Raw genomic sequence first — 18,221 nt, 5'->3', positions numbered from 1 at the left:
CGAGATAAGAGTCCTGGAGGAGAGTTTCCTAAACAGAAGGATGGATTGAGCAACAAAGAGACATGTTATAACATAAACCGAGTATAAAACTTAGTGAACAGTAAAAAATATATACAGACAACAGCCGAGATCCCCATAGTCCCGCCCCCCGCCCCAAACCTGGCGGATTTTTTTAAACCGCCAGGAGGGTTAAGGGCTCATTCACACTATGTGCTGCGCTGTCAGTTTTGACGCAATGCACATAATGTAAGATTCATATGGTAACATGAAAGTCAATAGACTTCCATGTTACCATTCACACTACAGGTGTGCGTTCCCATGCGTTACGTTGTAACGCATCTGGGAACATTTTAACGCACAACGCATACGTTTCCCCAATGGGTACAGCTGCCGACGTCCACGCTTTAGCGCACCACAACGTGCATTCCGTTCGATCACTGTGCGTTGGCAGCGCATGCATGAAATCGCATTCGTGCATACGTTCTGTAGTGTGAATAAGCCCTTAATAATAAATGCAGCAACAGTTACCCCAGACACCAGAAAATAAACGCAATGTGTGCAACATTTCAGCAGAAAATAATGCAATGTTGGTAACATTTCAGCAGAAAATCATGCAATGTGGGCCACATTTCACCAGAAAACAAACGCAGTGGGCAGCATTTCACCAGAAAACAAATGCAATGGGCAGCATTTCACCAGAAAACAAACAGTGGGCCACATTTTACCAGAAAACAAATGCAGAGGGTAGCATTTCACCAGAAAACAAATGCAGCGGGCAGCATTTCACCAGAAAACAAACGCAGCGGGCAGCATTTCACCAGAAAACAAGCACAGTGGGCAGCATGTCACAGGACATAAACACAATGTGACAAAACATTTTACCAGAAAATAACACAGTGGGCCGCATTTCACCTGCAAAAAAAGTAATGTATGTACTCACCTGACAGAAGTCTTCTCTCTCGGCTGGGCTCTGGCGCGCATCTCCCCCGGACGTTCCTCCTGCAGTCTACCGCGCTGCCATTGACAGGCAGAGTGCAGGGCTACGGGAAGATGGCGCCCAAAGCCCTGTACTGGAGACACAAATAGTCTCCAGTACAGGGCTTCAGCAGCCATCTTGCCGTAGCCCTGGTCTGCCTCCTCCCGGGAGACTGCGGGGCTGCGGGCTATAAACTGGCGCGGCGGCGTCTAGTAGACGCTTCGGCCAGTTCATAAGCAGCGGTGGCGTGCCAGCAGATTAGGCTACGCGTGCCGGGCCCGGCACACGTGCCATAGGTTCGCCACCGCTGCACTATAGTGACATATAGTAGAATGCAGTAAATTATTCAGGATATCCACTTCTATGTTAATGTTTCTTGCACTTCCTATTGTTATATATTGCTGTATATTATGGTGTAGGCCCACTAGTGACGTTAAAGAGACACTTAAGCCAGAAAAAAGAAATGAGTTTTACTTACCTGGGGCTTCTACCCGCCTCCTGCAGCAGTCCTGTGCCCTCGCAGCCACTCACTAATCCTCTGGTCCCCCGCTGCCAGCTAGTTTCGTTTTTGCCGACAGGCCCGTCAGGACTGGCCACGCGTAGCTTTTTCCGCATTCCCGACTGTAATTGTGGCTCGCAACACGTACAACAATACGCGTTGCCGCATTACGCACGCATAGATTTTGTACGCGTTGCGGCCCGCAATAGCGCTAAGGACCCTTTTACACTTAATCAGTTGGTATGCGTTAGTGTGCGTTTTTTCCATAGCAGTGCATTGGGAAGAAGATTTCAGTTAAAACGCGTTAAGTGTGAAAGGTGCCATAGGAAAACATGGGACTTACTTTGAAAATCAGTTTTCTTTCTGTTTTAACTGAGAGCAACTGATTAAGTGTAAAAGGACCCTAATTACAGTCGAGAATGCCAGGCCTGTCGGCAAAAACGAAACTAGCTGGCAGCGGGGGACCAGAGGCTCAGTGAGTGGCTGCGAGGGCACAGGAATGCTGCAGGGGGCTGGTAGAAGCCCCAGGTGAGTAAAACTCCATTTTTTTTTCTGGCTTAAGGTTCACTTTAACCACTTGCCAACCGCCCACAGCTGATGGGCGGCGGCAAAGTGGACGCCGAAAGGACCGCAATACGCCCAAGGGCGTTGCGTCCTTTCGGCATGCCGGGGGAGCGATCGCGTCATTGATGACGCGCGCTTCCCCCGGCAACTGGCTCCGCCCACCCGCGACGACAACCCGCCGGCCGTTCGGAAGCGCCGGCGGGTGGTTAACCCCGCGATCGCCACTACAAAGTGTATAATACACTTTGTAATGTATACAAAGTGTATTATACAGGCTGCCTCCTGCCCTGGTGGTCCCAGTGTCCGAGGGACCACCAGGGCAGGCAGCAGCCACCCTAGTCTGCACCCAAGCACACTTATCGCCCCCCAGCCCCCTGATCACCCACAGCACTCCTCAGACCCCCCCCTGCCCACCCCCCATACAACTATTTGCACCCAATCACCCCCCTAATAACCCATCAATCACTCCCTGTCACTATCTGTCAACGCTATTTTTTTTTTTTTAAATTCCCTAAACTGCCCCCTGGGGACTCCTGATTCCCCCCCGTGTACTGTATGCATCTTTCCCCCCTGATCACCTGTCAATCACCCATCAATCACCCACAAATCACCCCCTGTCACTGCCACCCATCAATCAGCCCCTAACCGCTGCCTTGCGGGCAATCTGATCACCCACCCACACCATTAGATCGCCCACAAACCCGCCGTCAAATCGCCTCCCAAGTGTATTGTTTACATCTCTTCTCTTCTCTAAACACCCACTAATTACCCATCAATCACCCCCTATCTCCACCTGTCACTGTTACCTATCAGATCAGACCCTAATCTGCCCCTTGCGGGCACCCAATCACCCGCCCACACGCTCAGATTGCCCTCAGACCCCCCCCTTATCAATTCGCCAGTGCATTATTTACATCTGTTCTTCCCTGTAATAACCCACTGATCACCTGTCAATCACCTGCCAATCACCTATCACCCATCAATCAGCCCCTGTCACTGCCACCCATCAATCAGCCCCTGTCACTGCCACCCATCAATCAGCCCCTAACCTGCCCCTTGCGGGCAATCTGATCACCCACCCACACAAATAGATCGCCCGCAGATCCGACATCAGATCACCTCCCAAGTGCATTGCATCTGTTCTCTCCTCTAAACACCCACTAATTACCCATCAATCACCCCCTGTCACCACCTTTCACTGCTACCCAATCAGATTAGACCCCTATGTGCCCCTAAGGCACCCAATCACCCGCCCACACCCTCAGACCCCAGCCCTGATCACCTCGCCAGTGCATTGCTTGCATCTATTCCCCCCACTAATCACACCTTGAGACACCCATCAATCACCTCCTGTCACCCCCTAGCACACCTACCCATTAGATCAGGCCCTAATTTGCCCCGTGTGGGCTCCTGATCACTCGGCCAAACCCTCAGACCCCCTTCCGATCACCTCCCCAGTGCATTGATTGCATCTATTTTCCCCTCTAACCACCCCCTGAGACACCCATCAATCACCTCCTGTCACCCCCCTAGCACTCCTATCCATCAGATCAGGCCCTATACAACCTGTCATCTAAAAGGCCACCCTGCTTATGACCGGTTCCACAAAATTTGCCCCCTCATAGACCACCTGTCATCAAAATTTGCAGATGCTTCTACCCCTGAACAGTCATTTTGAGACATTTGGTTTCCAGACTACTCAAGGTTTTGGGCCCGTAAAATGCCAGGGCAGTATAGGAACCCCACAAGTGACCCCTTTTTAGAAAAGCGACACCCCAAGGTATTCTGTTAGATGTATGACGAGTTCATAGAAGATTTTATTTTTTGTCAAAAGTTAGCGGAAATTGATTTTTATATTTTTTTCACAAAGTGTCATTTTTCACTAACTTGTGACAAAAAATAAAATCTTCTATGAACTCGCCATACACCTAACGGAATACCTTGGGGTGTCTTCTTTCTAAAATGGGGTCACTTGTGGGGTTCCTATACTGCCCTGGCATTTTAGGGGCCCTAAACCGTGAGGAGTAGTCTAGAAAACAAATGCCTCAAAATGACCTGTGAATAGGATGGTGGGCTCCTTAGCGCACCTAGGCTGCAAAAAAGTGTCACACATGTCATATTGCCGTACTCAGGAGAAGTAGTATAATGTGTTTTGGGGTATATTTTACACATACCCATGCTGGGTGGGAGAAATCTCTCTGTAAATGGACAATTGTGTGGTAAAAAAAAAATCAAAAATTGTCATTTACAGAGCTATTTCTCCCACCCAGCATGGGTATGTGTAAAAATACACCACAAAACACATTATACTACTTCTCCTGAGTACAGCGGTACCACATGTGTGGCACTTTTTTGCACCCTAAGTGCGCTAAGGGGCCCAAAGTCCCATGAGTACCTTTAGGATTTCACAGGTCATTTTGCGACATTTGGTTTCAAGACTACTCACGGTTTAGGGCCCCTAAAATGCCAGGGCAGTATAGGAACCCCACAAATGACCCCATTTTAGAAAGAAGACACCCCAAGGTATTCCGTTAGGAGTATGGTGAGTTCATAGAAGATTTTATTTTTTGTCACAAGTTAGCGGAAAATGACACTTTGTGAAAAAAGACAATTAAAATCAATTTCCGCTTCCTTGTGACAAAAAATAAAATCTTCTATGAACTCACCACACTCCTAAAGGAATACCTTGGGGTGTCTTCTTTCTAAAATGGGGTCATTTGTGGGGTTCCTATACTGCCCTGGCATTTTAGGGGCCCTAAACCGTGAGGAGTAGTCTTGAAACCAAATGTCGCAAAATGACCTGTGAAATCCTAAATGTACTCATTGAACTTTGGGCCCCTTAGAGCACTTAGGGCGCAATAAAGTGCCACACATGGTACCACTGTACTCAGGAGAAGTAGTATATTGTTTTTTGGGGTGTATTTTTACACATACCCATGCTGGGTGGGAGAAATATCTCTGTAAATGACAATTTTTTGATTTTTTTTTTTTTTTTTACACACAATTGTCCATTTACAGAGAGATTTCTCCCACCCAGCATGGGTATGTGTAAAAATACACCCCAAAACACATTATACTACTTCTCCTGAGTACGGCAATACCACATGTGTGGCACTTTTTTGCAGCCTAACTGCGCTAAGGGGCCCAAAGTCCAATGAGCACCTTTAGGCTTTACAGGGGTGCTTACAATTTAGCACCCCCCAAAATGCCAGGACAGTAAACACACCCCACAAATGACCCCATTTTGGAAAGTAGACCCTTCAAGGTATTCAGAGAGGAGCATAGTGAGTCCGTGGCAGATTTCATTTTTTTTTTTGGTCGCAAGTTAGAAGAGATGGAAACTTTTTTTCCATTTTTTTTTTTTGTCACAAAGTGTCATTTTCCGCTAACTTGTGACAAAAAATAAAATCTTCTATGAACTCACCATGCCTCTCAGTGAATACTTTGGGATGTCTTCTTTCCAAAATGGGGTCATTTGGGGGGTATTTATACTATCCTGGAATTTTAGCACCTCATGAAACATGACAGATGCTCAGAAAAGTCAGTGATGCTCCAAAATGGGAAAATTTACTTTTTGCACCATAGTTTGTAAACGCTATAACTTTTACCCAATCCAATAAATATACACTGAATGGTTGTTTTTTTTAATCAAAGACATGTAGCAGAATAACTTTCGCGCTCAAATGTATAGGCAATTTTACTTTATTTGAAAAATGTCAGCACAGAAAGTTAAAGTCATTTTTTTTGATGAATATAATAAAAACTAAAACTTGCAGCAGCAATCAAATAGCACCAAAAGAAAGCTGTATTAGTGACAAGAAAAGGAGGTAAAATTCATTTAGGTGGTAGGTTGTATGACCAAGCAATAAACCGTGAAAGCTGCAGTGGTCTGAATGGAGAAAGAGGCTCTGGTCCTTAAAGGGAAGGTTCAGGGACTATCTGAAAAAAATAAAAATCCCCATCCACTTACCTGGGGCTTCCTCCAGCCCGTGGCAGGCAGGAGGTGCCCTCGGCGCCGCTCCGCAGGCTCCCGGTGGTCTCCGGTGGCGCGCCCGACCTGGCCAGGTCGGGCTCTTCTGCGCTCCAAGGCCCGGCACTTCTGCGTCCCACGCCGGCGCTCTGACGTCATCGGACGTCCTCCGGGCTGTACTGCGCAGGCGCACAGTACAGCCCGGAGGACGTCCGATGACGTCAGCGCGCCGGCGTGGGACGCAGAAGTGCCGGGCCTTGGAGCGCAGAAGAGCCCGACCTGGCCGCCGGCCTGGCCAGGTCGGGCACGCCACCGGAGACCACCGGGAGCCTGCGGAGCGGCGCCGAGGGCACCTCCTGCCTGCCACGGGCTGGAGGAAGCCCCAGGTAAGTGGATGGGGATTTTTATTTTTTTCAGATAGTCCCTGAACCTTCCCTTTAAGGGGTAGAAAGACTGTGGTCCTCAAGTGCTTATGCCTAGGCTGATTAGCTATGCGCTCTTTTTTTTTTTTTCCCCCAGTGCACTCTGGGAGACCAGGTGTTTTTTCTATTTAGCTCAGAACACACAACACAACCATTCTTTACAAATTAATATTGTGAAGAAAGAAAAAGGAATTTTATTGACGTTCTTTTCATTATGGTTCCTCTTTACAGTGGATCCAAGATGATAAACTTTTACTCCTTGCATAATTGTGTTCCTTTCATATAGTTTATAGGGCATTCCTCAAGCCAAATACTTTTTTTTTTTTTTGTTTCAATACTCTTAGCCCCTATAAACTAAACAAGCCTCGCCCACAGCTCCTTTTGTGCCTTGGCACTGTAGCAAGGGCTTATGGAAGCTCCGTCTGGGCAGGAAGAGGAGGAGGTTACTAGCCAGAGATTTCAGAGGCAGAGGGGAGGAGAAGAGGGGACTGAATTTACACACAGGCAAGCTGATAGCATCTCCAGCCCTCAGCCTGTGACAAACAGAATATGGCTGCCCTCATTGTATCACAGGAATAAATAATCATAAACTGTTGAAGCTGTTGGCAGCTAGATATGCTGTGTAGAGTAGACTATCTAAATAAGATATATTGACAAGTTACTTGTTAGGCCTTGCGCATTTTGGCAGCGCGTATAGTGTGCGGCGCGCAAGAACGGTAGAAGGGCATAGACAGCCCTTCTACCGTTCCCATCATATGCGCTGCGTGGCAGCGCGATTGCGCTATCGCGTGCTGCACGCATTTTTAGTAATCGCAGCGCAGATTCCATTCATTGTAATGAATGGAATCTGCAGCGCAGCGCATAGTAGCGCAGATGGCGTGCGATCGGACGCGTTGTGTTCCGATCGCACATCCATCTGCGCTAAATGATGTGAACGATGCCTAATAGATAGTTTTTCATCTCGGATCCGCTTTAACCACTTCTGGACAGCGGTGATTGAAATCTACTCCCTGTTTTGATCCACTAATGCCTGCCAGGATGTAGATTTCAGCTCACAGCCACTGTGCACTCAAACCGATTGCAAAGCTCTTTATCCGCCGCAGCTTACTTGCCCTGCTGTCTCTGACAGCAGAGCCCTGTGAGCCGGTCAGGAGCCACTTTCATTGGCTCCCGTCCCTGTTGCCAATGTAAGAAACTCCTATTGGCTTACATTGATCACACAAAAATGATGGTTTCGGAAGAAAATAAATGCACAGGTAGAATGAAAATGTTTTGTAGATGGACACAAAACCTCCATTCAAAAGTAGTAGTTAAAGGGTACCTGAGATGATAATGGCTATATTTATACGGCACGTGGGCTCCCCCCACCGTCCTCTCCAGCCCCTCTGTGGTCTTCTATCCTCCCATTAATCTGTCCAGTCATGCGCCTCTGCGCACAGCTCAGCCGCACTCTGTGCAGACTACTGCGCAGATGCAGCACACTCCCAGCTGTGGTAGCGCAATGCGGTGTGCGCGCCTTGCTGAGCCATGCAGATGGGGGGAGGGGAGAGGTTAGAAGACGGCTAGGCAGCCCACGCACCTCATGGGGTTGGAGGAAACCCCAGGTAGGTATAAATACAGCCATTATCATTATCATCTAATTCCCTTAGCGCCAGAATAGCTTTTGATATATATTTTAGCTGTAACTTTTGCTAATTTTGTCTACAGAAACAAGCAGAAGAGGAGGTCGCCTCGCATCATGATGCCGCCTACCCGCTAGCGGCGGTGGTTTCTGCAGTATGGGAGTGGCACCCCCGCGTGGGCGATCTGTTTCTTGCTCACCTGTACAAGAAATGCCCATATGCTGTTCCTTATTACCCCATCCATGACAAGGGAACGTCTCTCAATGACTACCAGAGGTAAGAATATATATGTAGTAGAAGTATAGATGATCAAGTTACCAGCTTTCATTGGTGGATACAGCTTTACACAAGCGGCACGGTTATGATTTCATGCGGTGAGTGGGAGGGTGAAGCTCTTGGACGGAGCGATTGGGTGAATCCATCCACCAATCTGATCGGAGACCGAGGCAGGCCGCTGTATACATGCTAGCTTCTTGGCGGGGGCAATCCTTGTTGGCCGAGATTCATCTCGCATGCGTGTGAAACTTTGAGCTGGTACACACATCCAATTGATTCATTGGCCAATAATTCACCACTTTTATCACCTTCATGTATCATGAGCGGTGTTCTTCCCAGGCTCTTTTTAGTTGGGTCCTCCACCCGGCTAGTTTTGGTGAGCACCCGGCTGTCATTGGATCATCTCCTCCTATACTTTAAGCAGAGTTGTGCACAGAAGCACCTGCCCTGCATTCTCTCATCTCCCCCCACCCGGCTACTTTTTCATGCCACCTGGCTGGAAGAAAACATTTCTGGGGAGAACACTGATGAAATACATATCATCAAAACCAAATCAACCATGAATATCTCAGTTGGATCACATAATGACCTATTGACATACATAGCAACAGAATGCATTGTCAACTACACAGCTGACACACATCTGTACTGGCCGGCCCTGTGATTTCGTCCAAGGGGACCGGATCCCGATCCCCGACAGGCGAAGGTGTGTACGCTCCTTAAAGCACAGATACTTATGGAGGGGGAAGGCTCTGGGTCCTATAGAGCCTTCCTTTTTCTCTCCTGGTCTCCTTGTTCCAGCAACCTCACCGCCGTTCAAATCTCCCGCTTCAGAAGACTGGCAGCTACGTACGGCACATGCACGGGTGCCTGAGAGTGCGTTCACGCAGGCACAGTACGGAGCCGCCCATCTTCAGGAGCACTCGGGCTCCCGAAGACATCCAAAGACTCCCGGCACAGAGCAGTCTTTGGCCCGTAGGCTAAAGAACGCTAACTGAGTTTATTGGACTAGGAGAGGAAAGGGGGAGGCTCTATAGGACCCAGAGCCTTCCCTCTCCATAGGTATTTTTTTTTTATTTAAATTTGGCTTCAGATTTGCGTTAAGAGTTTCAGATCATTCAGATTATAATATATACTACACGGGAAGTAAGAAATGTACACTACATATTTTCTTTTGGACAATTGCTTAGTATGTGTGCATAGGCACTTAAAATTGTACCGTTTTTGCCATAGTGCTCCTTTATAACAAGACAAACAAAAATAAACCTAGATTTAGTTTACACAGCAAATCTAGCTGCAAACAGCTTCAACCGAATATGATTATTTCTTCCTGTGAAACAATGACAGCAGCCATCTTGTTTGTAAATATTACACGCAGGCAAGCTGATCTGCATCTCCAGCATTCAGCATGTGAAAACCTAATTCCTCCCTCCTCCCCTCTGCCACTGAAATCTCTGTCTAGTAACACCTCCCCCTCCTCCTGCCCAGACTGAGCTCCCATAAGCCCTTGCTACTGTCTGAAAATGCCAAGGCAATCTGAAAAGCTGTGGTTGTAATTTGATCTCTGCAGCTATATCTGCTTCTGCCACAAAAGAGAGCCAATTGGTAAACACAAGATGTTAACGATATGTCTGCTTCCATGAAAGCAAGAAGTAGGCACACTGCAGACTTATTGCTGGAGTTCTATGGGCTGTAACAAATGTTTATCTGTAAAGGTCATTATGCTGTTGCTTATCTTTTAGAGTAGAGAGGAAGTTCTGAGTTCAGATCCACTTTAAGCCAGTTTATCTTAAAAAAGCGTGATAAATAATCCTTTTTGGTGCATTCACTTTTGATTCAATGTTTGAATGGTATTTAGTAAGAGATCCTAGAAAACGCACAAAGCAATGCTTTTCAACCAAGAATAAAATAATGCTAATAAGCTGCTCTTTAAAGAGAAACTTTAACCCAGTATTAAATTTCATCCCAATCAGTACAAGACGCCCTCTTTCTCATGAGAAACTTTTCCTTTTTCTCGAATAGATCATCAGGGACATCTTGTATGGCTGATATAGTGGGGAAACCCCTCCCACAGTGTGATGTCCTGACAGTTTGCTGTCTGTGAACCTCCTTGCATTGTGGGAAATAACTGCTTTTTTCCAACTGCCAAGCCAGCAACATCTCCCTTTGTGCATTGAACTCTCAGTAACGAACATTCTGTACAGATCACCTGGCAGAACCAAAGATGTCACCACCAGTGATAAATGTCAGAATGTAAATCAGTGGGAGGAAAGATTTTACAATTGGCAAACACTGACTAAATCTATACATGAATAGTGTAAAAAAAAAAAAAAATGTATTCCGTATGTTGTTTTCACTACAGTTCCTCTTTAACTTGTAATCTAGCGATCCCTTTTGTTTTCCCTCTTAGGATCCTGGGCTATCAGGTGCAAGATTCTGTGGTTGAGCAACAGGACAACTTCTTGAAACGTATGTCAGGGATGATCCGACTGTATGCCGCTCTCATCCAAACACGGTGGCCTTATGAGACCAAACTCCAGGTGTGTGTGCATGCATAAGAGTGATGAATTCTGCTGTTCTGGTAACGGTAATCGTGATTTACTGTGGATGAATTCACATGGATGATTGACAGCGGTGGATTTCCCCTTCTGCTAGCTGCCGTATGTATGCAGCCAGTCACAGGCAACTGGAGGTAGCTGGGTTACAGAGCTGTTCAGGAGATGCTGTTGAAAACAAAGAAAACCGTGAGAATCCCCCAAGTAGAGATGGACTGGCCCAACACCTGTTTGTTCTGTCAGATTTTAAATGCCTACTCTTTTCTCGATAGTGGTCCTTTAAGGACCAGAGACTGCTGGTACCGTTAAAACTGTGTTTACCGACGCTCACCTCTCTGGCGGGAGAGCTCTGTGCCCCGGTCAGGAGCCGCTTTCATTGGCTCCTGACCCTGTCTATCAATGTAAGCGTATGGGATTGGCTTACAGTGATGGCAGGGTTCGGAGCCAATGAAGTCTGCTCCTGACCAGCTCACAGAGTTCTGCCGTCATATTGACGGCAGGGCAAGTGGGTTGCGGCAGGACCGCATGGCGATGATTGTTGAAATCTACTTGCTATCAGATCCACGCAGCAGCAAGCAGGACGTAGATTTCAACTGCGCTGGTCGGAAAGCTGATGAAGAAAGCTAGATGCTTACCTAAGAAGAAGGAATCCTCTGGAAGCTCCAGAGGCTTCCCACATCATTCTCGACTTCATTGCCGCTGGCTGGGACCCTCTTTTAGTTCACGGCTGCACTTTCCACCATGTACAGGCACAGCCATACTTTGCCTGTGCAGTAGCACGAAGCCACTTGTGGACCAGCAGCTTTGTCTTTTTGCACAGGTGCAGTACAGGCAAACTTGTACACAGTGGGGTCAAGGAGGAGATGGAAAGCCTATGGACTGTCCAGAGGCTTCCCTCTACCTAAGCAAGTACAGGTAGTCCCCGACTTACGAACGCCCGACTTGCCAAGTGGGGACTACCTCTTCTGCTGCACGTTCCTTAAGCAAAGTAGGTGCAGTGGAAGCCATATCAGGGACATCTCACCTGTTCCTTGGCGGTCCGTCCTATTTCCATTCACTGTCCCCCCGGCGGCTTCTCATGCGTCGCATAGTGGCACAATCGGGAGGAGCCCCCTAGTGGCAGCTCCTCCTGACTGCATCATTAAGCAACGCATAAGAAGCCACCACACATCGATCTTGCCTTATTAAGGTGTAGAGAGAAGGTTTCACAGGGAGAGAGTTGTCTTATCTCTTCAGTCCTTAAAGTGAACCAGAGACGAAGCACCCTTGTGTATTTTACCATAGAAATCAGTGGGAACATTAGAGAAAACATTTACCATGCTCTCTGTTCCATCCTCACTGCTAAAAGTGTCTGTTATCTAGCTGAGATAAGAATCCCGGACTGAGCATTGATTCTGGCTTTGCTATAATGACTCAGCTATAATGATTCCTGAGCAAAGCCAGCAGGGGGCAGGCTTGGACTTGAAGACAGCAAAGAACACAGTCTCAGCTATAATTATTCTGTAGCAAAGCCAGACCGACTGCTTAGTCGGGATTCTTATCTTAGAGGTGATAACAGGCAAATTAAACAGAGAACAATGTAACAAAGAGCAGATTAGGTGTTTACTGTCATGTTCCCACTGATTTATAAGGTAAAATACATGAGGTTGCTTAATCTCTGGTTCTCTTTAAAGGTGCGTACACACGCACTACTGTAACGAACGACGCTCAGCGGATCTGTCAGAAACAGTGTTATCAGTCTGCTGACAGACTGTACACGCTCTACTGCCGGGAGGGTCTGACGGACCGTCGTTCGTTACAGTAGTGCGTGTGTACGCATCTTAATTTACCACCTCTGTAGTTATTTTCACTTGCAGTTAATTAACAGCCTGTGTTTAACTTTAGAATTCTGGAGTTATTTTAAGGATTGAAGAGTTAACTTTAGAGGTCTCACCTTAACTTTAAGACAGAAGAGTTAATTTTAGGTTTGCCTGAGGTAAAATCTTTCCTGAATACTACATGCCTTATCACCATGGTGATAACTCTAGAAACATTATTAAAGACAGGAGATAAGCTTAGTGAATTGAGGCCAATGGCCTCAATTCACTAAGCTTATCTCCTGTCCTTAACAACGTTTCTAGAGTTGTTACCATGGTGATGGTAGTCAGGAAACATTTTACCTCAGGCAAACCTAAGGTTAACTCTTCTTTCTTTCATTTAACTCTTCAATCCTTAAAATAACTCCAGAATTCTACATAACTACAGAGGAGGTAACTTAAGGAATGAAGAGATGAGATAACTCTCTCACTGTGTGGGGGTAAGTTTTCTCTTGCCTTATCTGCAGCGTGATCTTAGTGGTCACGGTCATAGTGGTGAAACTGCTAAAAAAGCAAGCAGCAGCTACTTCCAGCAACATCACCTGCCAGCAGTAAAAATGTCACCATGTGATAAATGTCAGAATGTAAATCAAGGAGAGGAAAGCTTTTACAATGGGCAAATGCTGACTAAATCATTTATACATAATTAGTGCAAAAATGAAGCCCTTTTTTATTACATGATTTTCACTGGAGTTCCTCTTTAAAGGACACATCCAAGCGCTTTAAAATAAAATAAAAAAATCCACTTGCCTGGCGCTTCCTCCGGCCCCTGCCAGCTGTCCTGTGCCCTCGCCACAGCCCCACTCACAGCCGGTTTCTCGGGGTCCCCTCCGGCGCAGGATGTCCACTGCGCCTGTGTGAGCGGCTCTGAGTCACACTGACATCATCTGGACTGTACTGTGCAGGCGTAGTAGTCCTGCGCCTGCGCTGTACAGTCCGGCTGACGTCAGCGTGACCAGTGAGTGCATGCTGGAGCGCAGAAGTACCCGACCCGGAAGCAGACATAGCGAGGTCGGAATTTCCACCGGAGTGGACGGGGAGCCACCGGAGTTGCGGTGAAGGCACAGGACGGATGCAGTGGGCTGGAGGAAGCACCAGGTAAGTGGATTTTTTATTTTAAAGTGCTCGGACCTTCCCTTTAATGATGCCTTCATTGAAGTATGTCAGAGCTCAAATCTATGAACTATTGACCATTTTTATCTCTTTTTCCTGCTTTTATTTACTGATAGAAAAGTGTTTCATGGTTGTAATTACTTATCAGTGAGGGTTACGCTGTAGTCCGACCCAGTCCTGACCTGTACAGAATCTGTCATTTGCATACCTGATGTTTAGCTTTTTCAGGCAGAGAAAGAAAAGAAGGAAAACAGCATAGTTATTTGTGTGCTAGGCACTGTACATACACATGTCTATCTCATCATGTCACATGTCACCTCGGTTGTCCTTTAAAGTGGGATTGTCCACCATAAAATCAAATTCCTATTACCCACTGCTCTGTGTTTATTATGCTAGTCTACATCCTGACCCTGCATTGCAAACATTCCAATATAATTATATATTTTTCTGCAGTAATAAATCTTATCTCGGTCAGCCTGTCACTTTTCTCGTACATTGCTGGGGAGAGGAAAGCTAAAAAAAAAACCTTGTTATCTTTCCTTCTTCCTCTCCCACATTCCTGCTCCTTGCTGATTGGCTGAGGGCAGTTCAGTGTAATGCAAAGCTCAGAAGGGAAATAGAAGATAAATCGCTTCACCCCTCTGCAGAGGCTGCTGAAATCCGATCTATGTTCTGCTCACATGTGTTTACAAAGCAAGCTAGATATGACAGTGCAGTTCTGCATACACCATTTCGGGCAAAGGAGTAAGGGAGGAATTTACATCAGGATTGCTTTAAGTGATAATTTTAGGATCAAGAAGCAGTGATTTGAATATCTGCAAGTATCTATAATTATCTTGACAGAGCGATAAATGGTTGTTTTTCAGCACCACCCTCACGGGTTGAATTATGGATGGCGCTGGCTGGCACAAGTGTTAAACATGGAGCCAATTGGGGATACCACAGCTACTCTCCTATATGACTTCCTGGAGGTAAGCAACTATAGTCAAACTATCCCCCTCTGTTTCTCTAGGTCAGCCACACCATAAGAATTTCTATAGTAATTATTTGATCGATACTAGAAAGTATAATAGGCAAATAGAAGAATTTCTAACCCCTCCTTTGTACACATGAAGTTTCAGGCCATGTTTACAGATTAAACTCAATCTCCAGACATAATGTATTTTATAATGCTGCAACACTCAATGGCAGACATTGTTTCTGTCCATGCAGAAAATTCTGCATTAGCTGAAGTCAAATAAATGACTTTTAACGCTTCTGGTCAGGAGGAGCCCAAACACTGGCTAATTTCTGAAATACAGACTGTCAGTGCTGTTGGCTGCATTCTTCTCAGAGATTTAGACTGTCTTCCCACTTGCAGTTAGAGTAGTTGGGGTGATGCTATCCAAACGCCTACAGCAGTCACATTCAGAGAGCGCCCGGTACACTCATCTAATTCTAATTGGCCAATCACTGACCAAACTTACCACCTCCGTGTAGCGTGAGGGCCAACAGATTGAATACTATGAAAATTGTGTGAGTAAGCTTTCATACTACATGTCATTGGTAAAATTGGCCAATTTTGATTGTGTATTGGCTTTACTCTGAATACTTTGGTCATGTGATTGAAATTTTAGGACATTTTCCTCTTATTCGGATCGCTAGCAGATCGCAAAACACTAGGTATATTAAAACTGATTGCGACCATTTCTATTAGTGCAATCTGGTTTTATGTGCAATTTAGCTGAATTGCGGTAGTAGAGATGAGTAAAAAACGCAATTGTGATGCGATCGCGTTTCAATGTCGAAAAGAGCCCTAAAGATCAGAATGTGGCCTCGGAAGGACAAAGAAATGGTGCCCATACATGGTACAATTTTTTTTTTCGGTACTTATCCGTTAGCCGGGCGCATCCTCTAGGTGGCGACAAAACTCCACCAGAGTTACATCTTTCCCTACTATCCATGTCGGCCTGGAGGGGGAATAGTAATTAGCGCCACCTGCCGGATGCGCCCGGCTAACGGATAAGTACCTTTTTTTCGAGTAGATCATTTCGTTCGATTAATCCATTAGATCGAATATAAAGATTTATCCAACATGTTCAGTCAGATTTTTTTTATTGAAAAAAAACTGGATAATCGTTAGTTTTACTTGATTGAAAACAAGATTCTTTTCGATTCAATCGTTTTGGTCGTATAAACGGAAAAATCGAATGTTTTTGTTGTCATGTATGGGCAAAATTAGCCTAACATGAGATCATCCCATACAAATATAAAATCTTAGTTAAAAAAATAAATAAATAAAAAAACCACAGTCAAGACAATCTTTCACCTGCAGAAACCTCATGTCATGCAAAAAAAACCTGACGGGCTCTTCTAGTCTTTTTGGGGTTTTTTTGGAGGCGGGGGTTGTCTCAAACATGTTCCCGCTTTCTGTGAAACATTTATTGGTCATAAGCACATGTCAATGATTTGAACAATTTGAAAAGCTCATTAGCTGATCAGGAGTAAACATTGACTTGCGTCCTAAAGGTCCGTACACACGCCGGACTGGAGGCAACGACGGGTCCGTCGTCACCTCCCGCTGGCTGGGCGTTCCAGCGACAGTCCGGCGTGTGTACAGTCTGTCGGCGGACTGACACGGGCGGATCGCTCAGAAACAGCCGTATCAGTCTGCAGACAGACTGTACACACGCCGGACTGTCGCTGGAACGCCCACCCAGCGGGAGGTGACGACGGACCCGTCGTTGCCTCCAGTCCGGCGTGTGTACGGACCTTAAAGTAAGAATGCTTTATTGAAAGCTGTTAGGGTGCTCATACACTACTCGATTTTTGGAATCAATATCCGGCCAATTCGATCATAATAATCGAATCCAGCAGATAACTATGGCACAATATGATGACCCCCAACGATTGTTTCAATTGATTTCTGGCCTAAATCGGTTGAAAGGACCAACTGGGCAGTAATGGTGTCTGATTTCCTGATGAATGACGGACCCTCAACGAGTCTTTCCCCAACTGTATGTTCTTATACAGCACTTGATTCTGTTTACCTGTAATCACTGTGCATTATCTACAGGTGTGTGGAAATGCTTTAATGAAACAATACCAAGGCCAGTTCTGGAAACTGATCCTTTTAATCCGAGAAGACCTTTTGCCAAGGTATGTGTTTGCTGCCTTTTCTAGGCTACTATAGTATTACTGCATGAATGTTGTACATAAGTTATTTTTATTTTAAGAGTTTTACTCTGCATATTAACCCTCCTGGCGGTTCATTTTTTCTGCCAAATAGGCAGAAATCAATTTTTTTTTTTTTTGTTTTTGTTTCATGTAAAGCTACCAGAGTGGTAGCTACATGAAACACCACTAGAGGGCGCATGTGTCCCTCTAGTGCGATCGTCACCGGCATCAATAGCAAACAGGGAAAAGCGTATATAACGCGTTCCCCTGTTTGGCTTCTCCTGTCGCCATGGCGACGATTGGAATGACGTCATGGATGTCAGCTGACGTCAGACGCCTCCGATCCAGCCCATAGCGCTGCCTGGAACTCATTGGTCCGGGCAGCGCAGGGCCCTGGCGGGGCGGGGCCCTCTTCCGCCGCTGCGTGCGGGCGATCGCCGCAGAACGGCGGCGATCAAGCTGAGCGCGCGGCTAGCAAAGTGCTAGCTGCGCGTACAGCACTTTAAATGGGGCGAATCGCCCCACCAGGGGCTGAGATATCCTCCTGCGCGGCATAGCCCGAGCTCAGCTCGGGCTTACCGCCAGGAAGGTTAAAGGACACCTGACAAGACAGAAATGTGGTAGCTGCTATTGAATTATTTGTAAAGGTAGAAGACAGTGAATGTTACTGTTAACCACACTACCATTCGCCCTACCTCTCAAGCCCGCTGTCTGGGTATCACCCTGGTCTCCACAGTCTCCTTCACCCCCCACATCCAAAACCTCACAAAGTCCTGTAACTTCCACCTCCTTAACATCTGAAGATCCGCCCTTTCCTGATTTCTGTCACCATCAAACTCCTCATCCATGCCCTCATAATTTCCCACCTTGACTACTGCAATGCCCTTCTGTCTGGACTTCCTATGACCCGAATTGCCCTGCTGCAGTCCATCATGAATGTGGCAGGCAGAATTAGCCACTCCTCCCATCGCTCCACCACAACGGCTCCCCTCTGTGAATCCCTCCGCAGGCTTCCTATCTAGTCCAGAATCAGATTCAAGATACTGTCTGGCCTACAAACCTGTCCACAAAACCTGCGCAACCTACATTTCTGATTTTACCCAGAGGTACACACCTAGCCACTCACTCCGCTCCTCCAATTAACTTCTCCTGATTGCCCCCCGCATCACCCAATCCCATGTACGCCTACACGACCTCTCAAGAGCTTCTCCA

The 18,221-nt window shown here is 46.4% G+C and overlaps 1 protein-coding gene across 1 annotated transcript in view; it reads left to right on the top strand.

Moving 5' to 3' along the window:
* Positions 1-18,221, top strand: part of GLE1 (GLE1 RNA export mediator) — a 60,986-nt gene that overhangs the window by 38,137 nt on the left and 4,628 nt on the right. The window contains exons 11-14 of the mRNA XM_068248530.1: positions 8,139-8,329; positions 10,740-10,869; positions 14,720-14,824; positions 16,909-16,991. Of these exons, the coding sequence (XP_068104631.1) occupies positions 8,139-8,329; positions 10,740-10,869; positions 14,720-14,824; positions 16,909-16,991 (509 nt within the window). The remainder of the gene's footprint in view (positions 1-8,138; positions 8,330-10,739; positions 10,870-14,719; positions 14,825-16,908; positions 16,992-18,221) is intronic.

This window comes from Hyperolius riggenbachi, chromosome 8, assembly GCF_040937935.1.
Source record: "Hyperolius riggenbachi isolate aHypRig1 chromosome 8, aHypRig1.pri, whole genome shotgun sequence".
Taxonomy (NCBI): domain Eukaryota; kingdom Metazoa; phylum Chordata; class Amphibia; order Anura; family Hyperoliidae; genus Hyperolius; species Hyperolius riggenbachi.
This window is presented reverse-complemented; position numbering and strand designations above follow the sequence as displayed.